General features: G+C 31.1%; 1 protein-coding gene across 1 annotated transcript in view; it reads right to left on the reverse strand.

Moving 5' to 3' along the window:
• LOC106072861 (GATOR complex protein MIOS-A-like) overlaps window positions 1-18,405 on the reverse strand; it is a 33,026-nt gene that overhangs the window by 10,432 nt on the left and 4,189 nt on the right. The window contains exons 2-24 of the mRNA XM_056021353.1: window positions 12,978-13,130; window positions 10,962-11,032; window positions 10,751-10,830; window positions 9,987-10,030; window positions 9,836-9,894; window positions 9,337-9,478; window positions 8,133-8,228; window positions 7,939-8,033; window positions 7,211-7,252; window positions 7,047-7,102; window positions 6,321-6,439; window positions 5,593-5,711; window positions 5,205-5,336; window positions 4,640-4,717; window positions 4,260-4,450; window positions 4,078-4,149; window positions 3,836-3,945; window positions 3,530-3,705; window positions 2,379-2,444; window positions 1,681-1,753; window positions 1,228-1,369; window positions 1,025-1,066; window positions 582-756 (exon numbers count right to left, since the gene is read on the reverse strand). Coding sequence (XP_055877328.1) covers window positions 582-756; window positions 1,025-1,066; window positions 1,228-1,369; window positions 1,681-1,753; window positions 2,379-2,444; window positions 3,530-3,705; window positions 3,836-3,945; window positions 4,078-4,149; window positions 4,260-4,450; window positions 4,640-4,717; window positions 5,205-5,336; window positions 5,593-5,711; window positions 6,321-6,439; window positions 7,047-7,102; window positions 7,211-7,252; window positions 7,939-8,033; window positions 8,133-8,228; window positions 9,337-9,478; window positions 9,836-9,894; window positions 9,987-10,030; window positions 10,751-10,830; window positions 10,962-11,032; window positions 12,978-13,104 — 2,307 coding nt within the window. The 5' untranslated portion in view covers window positions 13,105-13,130. The remainder of the gene's footprint in view (window positions 1-581; window positions 757-1,024; window positions 1,067-1,227; window positions 1,370-1,680; window positions 1,754-2,378; window positions 2,445-3,529; window positions 3,706-3,835; window positions 3,946-4,077; window positions 4,150-4,259; window positions 4,451-4,639; window positions 4,718-5,204; window positions 5,337-5,592; window positions 5,712-6,320; window positions 6,440-7,046; window positions 7,103-7,210; window positions 7,253-7,938; window positions 8,034-8,132; window positions 8,229-9,336; window positions 9,479-9,835; window positions 9,895-9,986; window positions 10,031-10,750; window positions 10,831-10,961; window positions 11,033-12,977; window positions 13,131-18,405) is intronic.

Raw genomic sequence — 18,405 nt, forward strand, 5'->3', positions numbered from 1 at the left:
TTTTCAATCTGTTTTTGCTGCCTTACAGTCTAGACTTCTAAAAGTGTTTGCTGATTTTACTTGTTATTCTTGTTGAGTGTGATAAACATCATGGCTCATTTCTGCCTGAGAGAGGTATAAGATATTAAGTTTTTGAAAAATCTTTTATTAACACAATTATTTAAGACTTGCGTGATCTCAATGTCTTAGGACCATGTGGTTTATTTATGATGTTGCTAAATAATTTACAAGTAGTCTATATTTTTTGGGGGTCAGATCTTTTTGTTCATATTTAAATAGCAGTGAAACTTTATTCTTTTTAGTTCTTTCATACTCAACCCTGATAACTGAGACCTGGGTACCGTAATTGATTTATCTTTTTTTTAAAATTACTTTTAGAAAATGGCACATTACTAGGTGGAAAGACATGCTCCTATTTGTCTTTCATAATGTGTATGAAGTTGAGATTAGGTAGGCATATTGTGCCTTGTCCTAGATGAAAATTATCAAGCAGGCAGCCCAATTTAATAAATAAGACTAGAAATTAATTGTTTGTGGCAAAAGTTTTATGCTTCATTTGTTTAATTAAATATAAAACTTACTTTGGGTCTCACAGTTGGTCCCCTAGATGAAAAAACAGTCTGAATTTTAATTGAAAGACGATTCATAACTGAAAGATTTGGAGATATTGATTTCCCACAAAAGTTACAGGCAACATGGACTTGTGGAGGAACACGTTCTTGAATGAGTGTCTGCCGGATGTTGTCAAATTGAGCCCTGAAAGATTGTAGTGATTTTTCATTATAATTCAGGCATTTTGAGAAACATTTTCAAGCTTGAAATACAGAAATGGAATTGATTACGTAAATGTCCATAAATCTCTATCAATTATTTATTATTTTTATGCAATAGATTTTGTGTCAATAAAAAAAAATATGAATGAGTATTTTTTTTTTCACAATATATTTACTACCGGTACCGGTAAAAAGTTAATTTTATAAATCAAGTTAATCAGTTTCAGTAAAAGATAACAATTTGTTAATACCTTTGAAACCAGAATCTCCATCTGTCAAGTAAGTCTCTATAACTGCAATAATGAAATTACACATTTAATTTATTTGTGCATCCTAAAATAAATACCCTAGAAGAACTACAGATATATATTTTTAGATAGTATTTATAGATTATTCTCCTTTTGAAGAACAAGATTTTTAAGACCTAATAAGTTCTAAAAAAAAAAGCACTAACACATCAATCCACTCTGTCACTCTAACATCATTTAGAAGATTACTGGACTTTGAAAAAATGACAGCTATGGCAGCAGTTTGTACATCTGCAGTTCGATCAACAAAATTTCCAAGCAACTCAATGCCTTTATTATGTAGCAAGCCTAAAAAACAAACAAACAGAAATCAGTACAACGTAAACATAAAATATGTAACATGTTTTTCTTTAAATTTTATTATTTCAAACAAATAATTTTTTCCACATTTCTTTGTCCTTTCTGATTAGTTGTAGAGCTCCCCTCCCCAATACCTTATATTTTCTCCCATTCAAAGAAATATAACATTTTTAAGTGGGCCATCAAAGACTTAAAAATTGATGCTTGTCTTGTTTTCTTTATTTGAATGTATATGATATTAGAAGATATGAGGCTACTAATGTCTTGAACAATAAGCAGTGAACAAAGTTCCTTCCTACCTGTCAACACAATACCATCGAGATCTCCAGTTTTGGTGAGCTCATCACTAAGTTTACACAAATAGGTTTTTAACTGAAAGACAAAAATGTGCACAAATTCATCAGGGGAGACAAATTCAACAGCAACTACATTTACAGACCTAACATAAGAACATTTACAGGTCTAACATAGCAAGAAAATTTACAGGTCTAATAATAAGTGGATTAAATCAGCCACAGTGGCATCTATGAAGACGTTCTAGAATTACTTAATTGATATAAATTGTGATCACAGCAAAGTTATGATTATTTCTCTGTTGTTTTTTTGTTTTAACAACCACATTCATAGTTTATTATTGTCAAATGAGAGACACATATACCTAAATTATGGGTGAAGTATCACAGTTTGGGTGCATCATGTGTGTGTCTAGAAAAATATGGGTTATTTTATGCATGTGGTATGTCAGAATATCAAAGACTAGGAAATTGTTTTTAGAGACAATATTGTGACATTACAACAGATTGATTTCCTTTCATATGATATAAAAAAAATACCCCCACCCCCCCATCCCGACTAGGATTGATTGACTGTGTTCCATTTTAATTTAAAAAAAAATGCTTCCAAAGCTAACCCCAGATCTGAGAAAAAACCCACTATTGAATAGACACTGAAACCAAGTCTGGACGTATATAAAGTGTTATAATGAACTGCAGCAGACCTTTGCATCTGGCAAGTAAATGAGAGCAAATGCAATTCTATCTTCAACTGACATAACTTCTTCATTCTGTATGGGAAGAGAAAGGCAAATAATTGTTTAGTTTAACACTACAGAGAGCTGCTTAGTTGAATATACATTTACATCTCATCACAATGACAAAAAGTGTAAATTTAATAAAAAAAAACAAGATTCTCTAATTGAATTTTAAGTCTAGGAAAAGATCTGAAAGTTTTTAGAATGGGATAAGATGGGCTGCATTTACCAAACTCTGCAGCTTTGAAAATCACATTGGGCAAATGTACACCACAGAACAAAAATTTTACTCACTCATCTCTTATATAATTATTTACAAATAGAAAACTTAGCACAGCAAATCCTTATAGTATTTATAGTATTCTTGGATTAACTAAACACTTTTTATGTTTGATACTATAATGAGGTTTTATTAAGATTCTATTAGCTTTCTTTATACTTTTATTTGCTGTATCATCTAACTGAACTTAATTTTTCCCCCAATGATTTGTCTGAGATGAATGTCTGGTGAAAATATCAAAATTATTAATTCTCTTGGTTACTATCTGGAATACTTTTGTAACATCCCATCTATAGCTACTCCATTGTAAAGCATTTGATAACAACACACAAAATATATACCAAGAAACTCAAGTATTTTTAAGTTCAATACTTTTTCTTTTACACAAAATGTTATGCTAGGATTTTACACTAGCACAGTCTGGCATAGTTTAACATGTCTTTGTATTGATTGTATCAAAAATATATTAAAAGCATAAAACTTTTTAAATGAATATGACAAAGAAATTATTAAGTGATACAAAATGAGTCCATTGAAAGTAGGTTTAAAAGCAAGTTGGTGCTCTAGCCTATATCCATTGTCTGCTAAATCTGGTGAACCTATTTTGTACTTGAGAGTCTGGTGATTTGTATTTCAACAGTTGTTTATGCATCACAACAAAGATTCATACTTTCATGTTGTCGGTCTCTACAATAAAATTGTTTTCAATAATTAGGTTATAGATTCAGGCTCTTGTAGAAAACAAGCTATTAGCCATGGAAAAAGTCCAGATCACTTGCTTTTTATTATTCAAGGAAAACATAACTTACTTTAATGTGAATGAAAACTGTGTCCTTACCAAAACATCCTCATAATTATCTTCCTCACAAGCTAGGAAAGCAAACATGGCCCTCAAGTAGGGGTTCTCAAGTTGATATCTGAGTGTGCCACATGTTCTCCTCCACAAAGCATTTGGATCTTCAGTGAATCCAGACAGAGCCATGGCAACAGCTTGCAAACTTGGTTTACCTTCACCTTGCAACAACAGATGCAAAAAATGATTTTAAAATCTTCATGAAAGGAAATTGGTTTTAATTTGATAGTGAAAAAAATCAGCAACTAGATCTCTAGCTTTTTTTTTTTTTTTTAAATTTCTTAGACTAACCTTGATCAGAGCTCATTGCACATTTGCTTAAAATGTCTAACGCTCTTTTGATGTGAAGATAAAACAATGCTATTGCAGAAGCTCTTTCCGGATTACCACCTCTGACAAGGCTGCAAGAACAACAAAAAAATTTAAGTAAAGTAAATAGCTAAAATTTATTATTTTTTGTCTGAAGCTATCTGGAATTCAGAATATTCATCAGAATACATAATAAATAACACTATTTAAATATACTTTTAAACCTTTCAATAAATCCATCAAAATCCTCTTTTGGATGGTCAGGTACCCAGCCACATAGCTGTAAGGCCATTATTCTGAAAAGTATTACAGTAAAAAGCAAGAGTTAAAACCTTAAACACCACATTCTCTAGTACACTTATAGTCTAGTTCTGATCAATATGTTTGAATAAACCAGCAGCAATACCTTTCATTACTCCTGTAATGTGTCCTTTTAGAATATTTCACACTCTCCGAAGCCTTCCAGTGGACACCTACTGGCTCACTGTTCAACAATACCTCCTCTTTGTCCATGTGCAGAAGGGAGATGATCCCAGTGGCTGGTGGGATGTGGTATTTACAGCTGCTAGCTACTTGTGCATCTGTCAAGACTTTTACATCTACATTTCATTTAAGGACAACTTCAAACGTTCAAGTAATGCTGTTTGATAACTAATTTCAAATTGGAATATGTCTTTGTTAAATGTGACCAAAACAACATTTCAGTAGTGGATTGAAAGCCCAACAGACTTAAACTATCTTATGCCCTTCAAACGTGTTCATATTTTCAACCAACAAGGTAAGGATATTGAGAATCCAACGCCACAGTCCCAGCAGAGTAGGTTCATCTTTGACTGCTTTCATGTTACTTTCAATGCTGTGGGCCTGTTGGGGTTAAAACAATCAAGTCTGCTCACTTGAGATTTTTACAAGTATACATTTTTTTTCTAATTTACTTTAAAGTCTGTTTTGATAATTTAAAATGTAACACTGAGCAATTACAAAACAGAAATCCTTTATGAGTTTTGAAAGTTACATGTTTCTTGGTTGTTTCATCAAATGTGAAACAAAAAATTATGGTTTGAAGATTGTTTTGTGGGCTAGATATAATTTATCACTTCAGTTATGTAAAGAATTTTCTGCAAACATTTAATATTTTTAAAGTTTTTTTTTATAGTTAAAACAATGCACAAATACATTACTGTTCACAGGTATACTAGACTTAAGACAATATCTCACACCATTCTCATCATTTTAAAGATAGTCCACCAAAATCAATAACCACAAGGTGTGGTTCTAGTCTATTAAATATTAATAACTGTCATCAGACATAGTCTTCAGTCAAAACTTAGGGATGTAAAGGTTAACTCACATTTAGACCATAATTTTGAGACAGCCTTTTTCTCATGACTGTTGAAATATCCTTCTCTGTTCCCTTCTCCTCAAAATGATGAATAATTTCTTTAGTGAATGGCATCGTCAGTTCTAGATTGGTAGACCATTCCTGCATAAACAAAAACAGCACAGAACTTTACTTCAGCACTAAAACAAAATGTCACACATAAACAAACTTTGAAAAAAAAAGGGTTAAACAAATTTTAAATCCAGCTAGTGCAGAACACAATGACATTTTTTTTTCAATAGGAAATTAAAATATTTTAATAGCAAAGTCTAAATTACTACTTAACTGAAACTTTCAAAGTAAGCACAATTTTATACTAAAAGATATTAGAACAATAAACTTCCAAATGTGAACACACCATTGGAATACGCTCATAAACAGTCATGTCTCTCAGGTTGCCATTAGGTAATACAGCTAACAGTCGGTTTTCATGCCGTGGATGCCAGCAAAATGATGAAAGGTTAGACTTGCCAAAAGCTGAAAATATATTCAACACATAAATAAAACCTTTAATTTCAAATTTTTTGACCTTTTCTTGTAATTAACTACAAATGCGTTTAATTTTAAAAGGATAATGTAAATAAATTTTTTTACAAAATGGGCGACACACAAAATTATGTTAAAATCTGGAAATTGGGATCTTAATCATAAGAATAAAAAAAAAATGAGTATACTAGATTTACATTTGCATTTAAGAAAAACATTGTCAAATAAAATACTTCAGATAAAAATATAATTTACATTGGATAAGGTCATGTATGAATTTTTTCAAGATAAAAAAAAAGGAATTATATATAGGATTCTGTAAATTTGAAAATAATTTTTAACAAATTATAAATTTTGAAAATATATTCATTTTAAATACAGATATCCTACATTACACTTGAATATTAAAAAAAAAGCACAATAGATTTATATTTTACATTCTTTTGCTTATATATAGAAATTCATTTTGCCAAGTGTTTCATGAGACATCATCATATTTATTATATATATATATATATATATGTGTGTGTGTCAGAGTATATATATCATGATAATAATTGAAGAATGGTTTAAATAATAGTTATTGTTTGTTTTTTTTACGTTGAACATTTCTTTCCACAGATGCTTGCTCTAATTCATCAGAACCAAACACTGAATGTCGGATATCATGAAGTTTGACAAATGGACTCTCCTTGGTCAGAACAGACAATATCCCATTCCTAGTGTTCCAAAAAGAAAATTTAAAAACATTATTAAATTTTCTAAATAAAGCTGATGACAATATTAAACTATACAGTTTGACATCAGTTTCAAAATACAAACAGTGTGAAATTTAATTATAAAGTATTATACATTACGATGTATCAAAATCAATAGTAAAACACTTTGAAAAAGACATTATTACATTTAGAAGCAATCTTATAAAATGCTTTGATTTACTATTAATGGTCAAGCTAACCACTGAAGTTTTCCTGTATGCAGTTGGCAAATTGAAGAGCAGAAGTCCATTAAACTTTTTCATTAATCTGATAGTGAAAGACAATCATACTTTAATCATTTGTTGTACTTTGTGGCTGAGATTATAAGGATGTGCTGTGCCCAGTAAAATGAACACATTTTCTTTAGGTATTATTCAATAGAAGGTAGTCTAGCGTGTGGGAAAGTGAAATTTACTTCAGAGGCAATTCAATAATTGCACTGCAGATTCTAAAAATGGCATATTTCTTTAGATCAAAGAACTAGTTCAAAATTTTATTTGGCTAGATCACATTTATTCCATAAACACATATTTCAAATTTGGTTTGAAAAAATTAAACAGCAACTTACTTGATGGGACACCAGCTCAGTTTGACAACATTTTTACTTTCTGTGATAGTGTTGATCTAAGATCTGGTTAAGGTTAGGCTCAATCATTTTGAAGACATTATTTATTTAATTTCATCTATAATAAAAATAAAACTTTACCATTAAAAAATACTAATTAAGGATACAGGTCTATCAAAGCTTCTTAAGTCCCAAATTGCAATATGATTCTGTGGAGTAAAAAAAATTTTTTTTTCTTCTTAAATGCATAAAAATGATCAATAATCTAAAAATAAATAATCAATAACTATTGTTATTATTTAGCTAGTGATGCGGGTAAAGGTAACCAGGGTAAAGGTAACCATGTGCGTGATTAGATGAAATATGTAATACAAGTACACAGGACTGTGTAATGCAAGGGGACTTGTGTGAATACTTCCAGAGTAACCACCCATGATATAGTCATGGGATCATGTAGAAAGGACTTGTGTTTTCTGAGATTTTTCAAGAAAGTCTTGGGGGACTCAATATTAAGAGAGAGTGTGTCAAAGTCAATTCAGTCTGTAACAATATTTGTTGTTGTTTTTTTGTCACACTATCTGGAGTCTGAGTTATCAAGTTTTTTCTTTAGTTGTATCATTTTCTGTTAGCTGAGAGTTGTAGCACTATTTTTTAAAGACTCTGTAATCTACAAATTGATCCATTTTCTTATCTAGTGTTCTATTATCCCTAGTTGCTTTTTTTTCTTTTTAAATATCAATGTTTCCATCTTTTTTTTTTTAATTGTCATTAATATAGCTGGATTAAAACATTAGTCATATTAGGTGAGTTAGTTAATACGCTAATACAAAAACTGCCAAGTTGATTATCAATAAAATAATTTCACATTGCAAGATATTGAATAATATCTAATCACCTCATGAAATGATGCAATTCTTTGTTTTTGTGTTGGTTCAATACAAATTCCAGCTACACAGCGATGCTGAACATTCATATGTGGCTTGTTTGTATCTGAATAACAAAACATAGCTGTACATAGTTATCTCTCCAGCAACATATTTAGGGCAAAAAACAATTCCCCATGTTGAACATATACAGTGTCACCCTTACCTCTCAAATCATAAAGACGTATGTGCTTGTTTGCCATGCCAACTAGGAATGTCTTGGAGTCAGACCAAGCAAAAGAAGCACTAGCTTCACCAGACCCTGAAAAGAAAGACATTTTTAAATAATAAGTATCACAGACTTTGTTTATTATAAAGACATTATATAAAGAACATAAAGAAAACTTGATATTCTTTAATAATAGCCATAATTATTAAAAAAGCTCTAAGTAAATTATAAGAATTTTATTTAATTCTTAATCTAAAAAGATACAAATTTAGCGCAGAATATCATATATAGGTTATTGGGGAAATGAATGATAATTAAAACTGTAAATGATTTCTCAAACTGCATTAATTCTTACAATATTCAGACATTAAGTATTGCTGGGTTTTTTTCTTTCATACCTGATAATAATTGAAACACATAATACTTCATAAAAATAATTCTGAACAAAGTTGATCAGGTCAATCATAAGGAAATAGTGCCCAGAGCCAAGTAATTAATTTTTTGTTTCCTTAAGCACTTTTTTTTTTAAAATCCCAAATGAAATAAAAAAGGAAAAAAAAAAACAGAACTTTTTAAAACAAATTATTTTGTAAAAACCCTATATACCATTTTTTTTTTTAAAGTTGCTTTTTTTCCCTCAATCATTTCATTCTTTATATTTGTGAGGACAAAGTATTTTGAAACTAAGTAGTAGGTTAAACTTGACTGCGTTATTTGTTGTAATTATACAGAGAGATTGCATTGTGATGTAAAACAAAGTCTGTGTAGAGACACACCTTAGGCGACCGATAATGAATGCACAAATATGATGCATTAATGACATTTATTCAAAGCGAGAGTTGAAGTTAGGCTTTCACAGGTAACATCTATGACGTTTGTGACTTGAGACTAGACCGTTCCTGTTGTGAATTAAATTATTATATTAAAGCTGCTTAAGTCGACTAAGTCTGTTCACAGTTACTTAAATCTTGTGTATGTCTAGTTTGTCTGTTGATTAATATGAACTCAACACTAGTAATAATATAGTGCAAGAAAGGCGCATGCAATCCTCAGATCAACAACAATTCAGCACTCACATTAGACATATCACATGAGAAACTCCTCAGTATTTTACCAAAATACCAGCATGAGCTTATGTTTTATATGCTTAAATTGAAATTCTAAAACTTTTAAGTTTTTAAAGTTTCTGGAGAACTCTGACCTAATTCATGAGCTGGTTTAGTGATAGGCCCTTCACTGAAGCTGTATCTAGACCTCTCCCCGACCTCATTGTTGTTAGAACTGTTAATATCCCAGATCAAAACACAAGGTTCACTTCTTCCTCTTTCTAATCCTTGTGCAAGCTAGCAGGAGTAATAAAGGTGAATAAATCAGCATACACATTAAAAACATTCAATAATTTAAAACAAATTAGACGTAACATAAAATTGTAGACAACTAAAGCATGCCAGAGCAAATGATAAAAGAATTTTTTTTTTGTAATGGTGTATTTGAAAAGAAATTTAAAAAAAATTAATTAAAATAAAGGACATGCCATTAGTTTGATTTGCTATGATTTACACTATACTTCAAAGCATTATGTTAAAACCTAATTTCTAAGGAGTGTGGTGTGTAGAACTCTTTTTTTCTGAAAAAGCAAATCTTTTAAAAACACAAACCAAAATATCAAGTTTCTAGGTTCTAAAGGTTAAACAGCTCACCAGATGTGTCTCGACTGGGTTCCATGCTAAATAATTACATTGTCGACTGTATCTCACATCTGGAGGAAAATAAATAGTGAAGATTATGGATTTCAGAATAAAAATATACACACTAAATTACAAGCAACCTTGTACTGTTTCAAATACTCACTGAATTCTTTTCCAATCAAATCATCCATGACATTATGATCAAGTCTGAAATAAAACAAACAAACATGAGCAAATAAACTTTTTTTAGGCAATTCATCACCTTTTTCTTAACAAAAAAAAAGCACTGTATATACATATATATATATAAAGGGCTTTTTTGTTACGTTACGCACAGGTACGCGTACCAGCACCTTTTTGAATGTGGGGAAAAAATGATTACTTATCTTGTATTTTAACATATATTATTAATTATATATAAACCAAATATATGCATGCTATTACTCTATTTAAGTAAATATATACAATTTTAAGCAAACTACAATTTTATTCTCACATAACAAATTGTGTTCACAATATTTCTGACAAACTTACTGATGCACACAAGGATAAATTACATATCAAAAAAATAATCAAAATCATCAAAAATCAATTCAGAAGAAATAAAAAAGTTGTGTGTCTATCAGGTTTAAGTTTCTTAGTTTTTAAAGGGCATCAGGAACCTCTAGGTGAAGATCTCAATTATACATTACAAAAACCTGCATTAAACAATATGAAGTAGTGTAGACCTCTTTCACTACATTACAAAGACCTACATTAATATTTTCTCTTACAGGGACAAAATCTTGTTATTTGGGTTACTGAAGTCTCACTTTCATCTGATAGAGTGTTGAGATCAATAAGCTGGGTATGGCAAACAACATTCAAACATGATTACATTTGTTTAAATTGTTAAAATAAAAACATCTTTAAAAAAAGAAGTCTTACCCAATAAAACTAATTCTACCACTAGTCTGAGCAACAGCAAAAATATTTTTTGAATCTCTTCGTGGACACCAGGCTACACACTACAGGAAAAAAATAATTATTATTTTCTGATGCTAATTAAAATAATGTCTAAATGCAAATGAATTCCTAAAAAAAATTTAAAAACAATAAAAAAAAATGTGAAGGACAATGACATTCTAACAAGTTTTACCTTCATAAACTGTAATTCTGAATTGGTTGCCAACTGTATTATTTTTGTGTTCTCATAATTAGTTCTACTGTCTGTAGGATAACACAAGAAAAAAAAACAAAATCAAAAACAAGTTAAAATTCAAGATGAACGCAGAAAGTAAAGAATGGGTAAAAGTATTTCACTTGTATATAATGACCAAAGTGCAGATGTAATGATAAATATATTTTTTACTCCAGCTAAGTAATTATAACAATATCAATATTTCCCAGCTACCATCTAGTCAAGTCTCCAGTAGCATTCTCAGTATGCTTTGGTCAAATCTTTTTGGATATGTGTACCATGTCATTTGGCTACTCAACTGAAGGGGGCTGTAACTCAAAAACCAAATGTAGACTTGTAATTTAAAATTTAGATTGGAAGATGCATAATATAATTTAAGCTATATATATATATATGGACAATTTCTTTTGATTAGGGATCTGTTGTTTGCCTATGATACACCACTCAACACCCATTTGCAAGAAGGGTTACAAAGACTAGAAAATGCTTCTGCAGATGTCAAGAGTTCTTCAGTCTTACAATAAGTCTAAGACTGAAATTCTGGCACAAGACATCATATAAGTAGCCAGGATAAGTATCAGAAATCACACCATTACGCTGGTGCAGGAGTTTACCTCACTGGGATCAACTATTGCCAGCAACCTAAATTTAGACAATAAGTTGACAAAAAGAATTGGAAAGGCTTCTGCAGCAATGGAAAAATTCCAAACTGATCATGGCAACCAAATGCTAAGCTACAATGCCAGTATTGTGAGCACTCTTTTTTTATGGTTATGGGAGTTGGTGAACATTCATACATCAAAAGCATAAATTAAACAGTTTTCACTTGTGAAGAGTGTGCGATGCATAATGGAAGGCTCCTGAGGGGTCGTGTCTCAAATTAGAAAGTTTTGAAATTGGCCAAAACACTATCTCTTTTGATGTAGAGGAGACTATGTTGGCTAAAGGTGGTTTGGAAAAATCACCTGCAAGTCAGATGGAAGAATTCCCAAGGAAATCCACTATGCTGAGCTTGTGGTGTTTCTTCTAAGGACATCCGCTATGCTGAGCTTGTGGTGTTTCTTCTAAGGACATCCACTATGCTAAGCTTGTGGTGTTTCTTCTAAGGACATCCACTATGCTAAGCTTGTGGTGTTTCTTCTAAGGACATCCACTATGCTGAGCTTGTGGTGTGAGTCAAAAGGGACACCTAAGACTAGCCTATCAGAGATATCTGCGAGCATGATCCAAGGACTACAGGCATGAATAAGTGAGAGGAAATTGTGTAAGATTGGACAGTATGGAGACAGATGGTGCATGCTGGTACAAATCTCACAGAGAGCAAAAGGAATGTAAGCAGCCTTAGACAAGAGCATGAGAAAGAAAGCTGCCCTATCAGATAGGCCTATAACAGGTGCATTCACATGTATGGACTGTGGCAAACTATGTCACTCAAGAATTGGTTTCTTTAGTCACATCAGATTCAAGAAGAAACCAAAACCATTGATTCATCTGTGCCAATCCACTGTCTTTCAAGACAAGAGTTGATAAATGTTAAACTAATTACTTGGAACAGAGAGGATCAGAGGTGTGTATAAAGAAAAACTTTGCATAAGAATGCTGCTTAATAACGCTTTTAACAACAATCATTTTAATGGACAATTTGGCTCACCTTTCTGTAGGGGTGAAAGTGAAAACTTTACTCTTATATTAAAGAGTTGTTTCTCATTTATTCTTCAGCAGGTTCATTTTAATGTAGGAATTAACGAGTTAGAGACACATGTGTTTTATTAATGTTTAAAAGTGTTTTATAAATGATCAATTCATTAAGAAGCCTATATGAAGTTATATCTATAGAGAGATAAATAATTACATTCAAATTTTCTAAATGGGAGAGTTTTGACAATTTGCCTTACTTATACTAAGATCACATCTTTTGTTGATATTCTGAAATTTATTTGAAAAAAAAAAAAAAAAAAAGAATTTTTTTTTTACCTTGGTAAAAAACTTCATATGTCCCATTTTTTTCTTTTGCTTTATAAAGGCAAATTGCTGCTCCATATGTTGTGAAAATGTCATCATCTACAGGAGACCACTGCACATCGACTTTAATAGTGCTCATTTTCTTGAGCTCTAAATACTCTTATGCTTTAAGATTAGAAAATTAATGAGCTCTAAATACTCTTATGCTTTGAAGATAAGAAAAATTAATATATTAGCTACTTACAGAACTTCAAAGAATGACACAATTTACATTATATATATATATATATATAGAAATAAAGATTTGCAAATGAGACCAATTATCTAAGGCCACCCTGGCTTTTAATCTTTGTATCTAGATGTAAACAATAAATGATGTATAATAAATATATTTACCATTTATTCTTTTTATAAATCATGCATCAATCCTAAATGCGAGAGAAATTTCAAATGGATTTTATATTCTTAAAGCTGAAGATCACTCTCAATTTAGATAGCATATTAAAATGAACAAATAAAGATTGTCTCATTTGCAAATCTTTATTTCTATATATATATGTAAGTTGTGTCATTAGATAATTGGAGGCCAAGGAGAAGTGAATTTGGTGGCCTCAAATAAAATAAAATAACAACAAAAAAAAATAACATAAATTTATTTAAAACCTAGTGTACTCCAACATAACATTGGGCACAAGTCTTGCTATTTCTTCTCTGTGAGAGGTCCCCATCAATCAGAGCCCATAGGAAGCTGCCTAGTTTGCATATGCCTAAGGCCAGCCCTACTATCAAGATAATATGTTCTCATTTGTTATATAATGTGAATGCACAAGAAAAGATCTATTCATCTGCCTGGTTAAGTGGTATGTGTGCTGGACTGCTGTTCAATTGTCTCAAAGGAAGTATAGTATCAAATGGCGCATCACTTTCAGGGGAAGTTGATAACTGTTTGGCCAGGGCCAGTAGTGCTTTTGGATGCCTCCAGGTGAGAGTTTGGCAGAATAATTCGCTCCGCCTGCCTACAAAAATCAGTGTCTACCAAGCAGTGGCTTTCTCAACCCTTCTATATGGATCAGAGACACAGTATTATACAGAAAGCAACTAAGACTACTTGAACGCTTTCACCAAAGATGCATACGCTCCATTATAGACATACGGTGGCAAGACAGCACTACAAACAGCTATAACCTTGTGAATGCCCATATGGACAGTATAAAGGGACTTCTTATGCTCCGACATTTATGCTGGACAGGACATAGTATCCTGTATGGGGGATGAATGTATGCCAAAAGCATTGGTGAGCTGAAAGGTGGTCGAAATAACAGAGGTGCCCCGCGGAAATGCTTTAAAGACCAGCTCATGTGCTAACTTGCTATAACTAATATAGAAGAGAGCACCTGGTTGCAGGCAGCTTTAGAACACATTTGAGACCCAAAGAAAATCCGCTGCCGAGGACAGATATAGACAGCGAAAAGAAAATCAAAATCGACAATGTTTAAACCTGCACTGGTTATGGCCAAATATGTAGGTCGCAGTTGGGGCTGTGTAGCCATGGGAAATAATACATTCGTCATTTATATTTGGACTCAAAGATAAGCCTTATTATTATATCTAAAATATCTTGAATGTCTAGATTACTCTAGATCAGTGATCTAGTGACCTTGTATTGTCTGCAGGCCATTTTAATTTCCGACACTCATGTCACGGACCACATCAATGGAAAGAGGAAAAAAAAATGAAATAAACTATTTAAATAGCTTATTACAAACCCATGGCTCTAGTAGGAAACGCAACGTAGGAAACATCTGTCGGGGCACTCCTCAGAGTCAGTAAAAAAACATTTCGAAATCTGCTTCTCTGTCGGAAAAAGCATTGTCTCATTTAGTTTTGAATGGCAATTGGTACCATGTCTTCCACTCATTTTGCAATTGTCATGCGAGAAAGACAGATGGCTTTAACTGCTTTTTTTATAGCATTTATTTCTTTCATCACTGCTAGCAAGCACTTTTTTGACACTTCATTTCTGAAGTATGATGCGAGCAGCTCTGTAGTTTGCCCTTACCACCGACTCATTTTCTTGTCTCTTTTTGCTTAATATTTTCATCAATGGCTGAAACTAGGCGTAAATTAAAAATCTTTTTCTCTGCGGCTCGAGCCAACAATGTCTGCATAGTTTTTAATGTTTTGGTTTACAATGTATTTTTTATGTTATTAAATGCTCTTAAAAAGCAGCCAGAAAATTAAAAGCATCCACATTTTCTGTACAAATCAATCATATTGGATTTTTATAAAAAAAAAAAAAGCAATGATCTGTCCACTTTTTCTTGAAGCTTTTACATTTAGAGTCTACTCGCATTGACACCAAAAGAACATAAACCAAAAGGCAGTAATGATACTCTGTTTTACACACCCAAGATGTCAAGGACACAGCCAGCTCAACAGCAGTGGCATTGTCCAAGAATAGAAATAACTGTCAACTATTGTTGCCGAAAAATAAACATTATGTTCTTTAGTAAAACAAAATATGAATATTAGACTATATTAGATTAGAATGAAATCCATTCATCTCTAACGTAGGGAAAATACATTTTTCACCCTTTTTATTTTCTACACTTTGTTCTGAGGGCCGATGAAACCACGTCGTGGGCCAGATATGATATAGTATAAAGTATGCTTATGATATAGTCTTTTATAAGTTTTATAGTAGGTACTTCGATAAACTGACCTAGATCCATTTTTTTTTCTCCCAAAAAATGGCTGAAAAGTGTGTCAGCACATTTTACCCTTTTTTTAGGGGTGGTCATTTCCATCAAAGTTTTAGCATATTGTATTTGATTTGAGGACTAATTATGATTACTTTTTGTAAACATAAGATATCAGAGATCATGTTTATTTGCTTTTGAAGCCAATCTGTTAAATTTTTCTTAACAAAAGTTTATGTGAAAGTTGACATTTTTACTACTTTTTTCCTATAAAAGTTACAACAATGCTGTTTGCTACAATAATTTATCATATTATGAAATGTGTATATTTCAAATTTCATTAAATTCTCTTGGCGCACTTTAAAGATATTTGATATTAAAATTAACAAAGACAAAGAAGGGTAAAATTTTCTTTTTTAAATAAAATAAAAGTGTTTATGGTTACAACAATCTCACTAATTCTATTGAATTTAGCATGTTAATATATATAAGTGTGCTAAGTTTGAACTTTGTAGCTTGGCGCACTCTTTAGATATTAATTTTCAAAGTTGATGGTTAAAATCTATTTTTAGTAACAACCAACACTGTGATTTACTGGAAATGGTCAATTTCTGTCTATCACGAGCTATTTTTAGAAGCACACATAGGAATTTTTCATTTAGATTAACTTTTATAGTGTTTGAATGCTAGATTATGGAGAGGGAATGTGTCTTTATTATAATGACTTTGAAATCTGCAAATTTTAAAGTAAAAGTTTAATTACTTTAAAAAATAATATTAAATATTACAATTTTTTTTCATATTTTTTTTAGCTCAGCGAACTAATAATAATTTTTTTTTTCTGTGTGTTGTTTTTTTTCTATTAATATACATGTAAATTAATAGTTAATAAATGAGTACATTATATTTTTAAAATGATGAGCTATTATTGCACAAAAATTCAAATAAAAAATCTTTTAATAACTTCTAAAATAATCGCAAGGTTTCTTTTTTATTTTATTGTCCGAAGCAAGAAATTTTTCATTTACAATCTAATTTTTTTTAAAGCATTTAAATTAAGGCATTTTAAAATGATTAATTGCCAGTGCTCTACAAAAAAGGTTAAAACTGTTTTTTTATGAAGTTTATGAAACTTATAGTCATTAAATTTTAGGAAATATTTTTCTGCGCAGTGCTATTTTCATTTATAATTTATAAGAATTATCTATCTGATGCATATTAATAGCTATTTAAATACAGTAGAATTATAATTAAACAAAATAAAACACAATACAGATCTCTGATTTGTTTTATTTGTGATTTTTGGGCTCATATGATGACAAAATCACATATATTTTTATTTTTTGTCGAAGGCTTTTTTTATATATTAATTAACTTTTTTTCAAAGATTTTATTGCTTGGTTTTATTTTTTAAATTTATTTTAACAGAATACTGGTTAATGTAAAAGAGTGTGAAGTTTCAACCCCATATCTTTAAGACTTTTTATAATACAGTTAATTTAAGTTCAACTGTCAGTTGTTTCGGTCACAGATTTTTTTTTTATTTACAAAGGCTAAAGAAGGCTAATTTTTGGCCACTAAAAATTTAAAGGGAAACTCCGATAGTTTTTCAAATTTTAGTTATTGACATATTTAAATTCTGCGTAAAAAGTTGTAATAGTAAACATTATATCATTTTTTATTTAAATGCTCGGAAAATTTTATATTTAATAAATTAGACAGAAAATTCTCCACGCCCCCAAAAAAACGGGGTTCTGCGAGATGTTTTTAGTTTTTAAAAACGTGACGTCACAAGTGTGCTGGCTAAATTTAGATCTAGACCTATATAACCGATAAACTCTCTAGTCTAGATCTAGACCTATCGGATCGCATTTATTGTTACGCTTCACAGCTAGATCTAGTCTCCACGTTGATTTATAATCGGTCATTGTTTATAAATAATATTCTAGATATAAACCTCTATTTCTACTTGAAGAAAATTAAATATTGTTCTTCAGCTTGTTGCAGTAGTTCCAATCACAAAGATAAAATCAGCAAGTATGCTGATACAGAAATTAGTGTCTCTTTTCATTTGTTTCCAAGAGATGAACTTGAATGAAGTTTTAAAGGGAAAATGGGAAAAATTTATTCGCCTGAAGAGCAAATATTTTACAAAGGCATTAGCTAATTCCTGTTTATGCTCAAATCATTTTGAGAGAAGCTGTTTCAGCAACTTCATTTTCATTGCTGTGGAAATGGGATTTGAAAAAAATTGAAGTTAATACCAGGTGCAGTACCAACAATACATTGGATTTCCAGGCCAAAGAATTCAATTAATGATACTACTGAGACATTAAAAAAAAACTGAAGTTCATAAATATAAATGAATCAGATTTGTGAGCTAGAAATTTACTACGAATACTAGATCTACTATTCAATTTCTTATTTAATAAGTAGATCTATCGTCTACGAAACTCAATTCCAACTTTTTAACTTTTGACCTTGGGGGTGTGTCTCGCCGGCTGAGCCAGCGTCAAGCTCTCATCACTTTTTCCATGTCAACCAATGTTAGGTCAAAACGGCACAAAAAAATCATAACTTTCTTACTGTCAAACATACAGTCATAATTTATACACCATTAGAAATTTCTTTTAAAGTATTTTAATGATGTACTAACGAAAAAAATTTTTATTGAAGATAATTTTTTTTTCCTCGTCCTCGTATAACTTGGCGCCTCCCTATCTATAGGATTTGAGTGCACA

Source organism: Biomphalaria glabrata, chromosome 1, assembly GCF_947242115.1.
Source record: "Biomphalaria glabrata chromosome 1, xgBioGlab47.1, whole genome shotgun sequence".
In the NCBI taxonomy this organism is placed as follows: domain Eukaryota; kingdom Metazoa; phylum Mollusca; class Gastropoda; family Planorbidae; genus Biomphalaria; species Biomphalaria glabrata.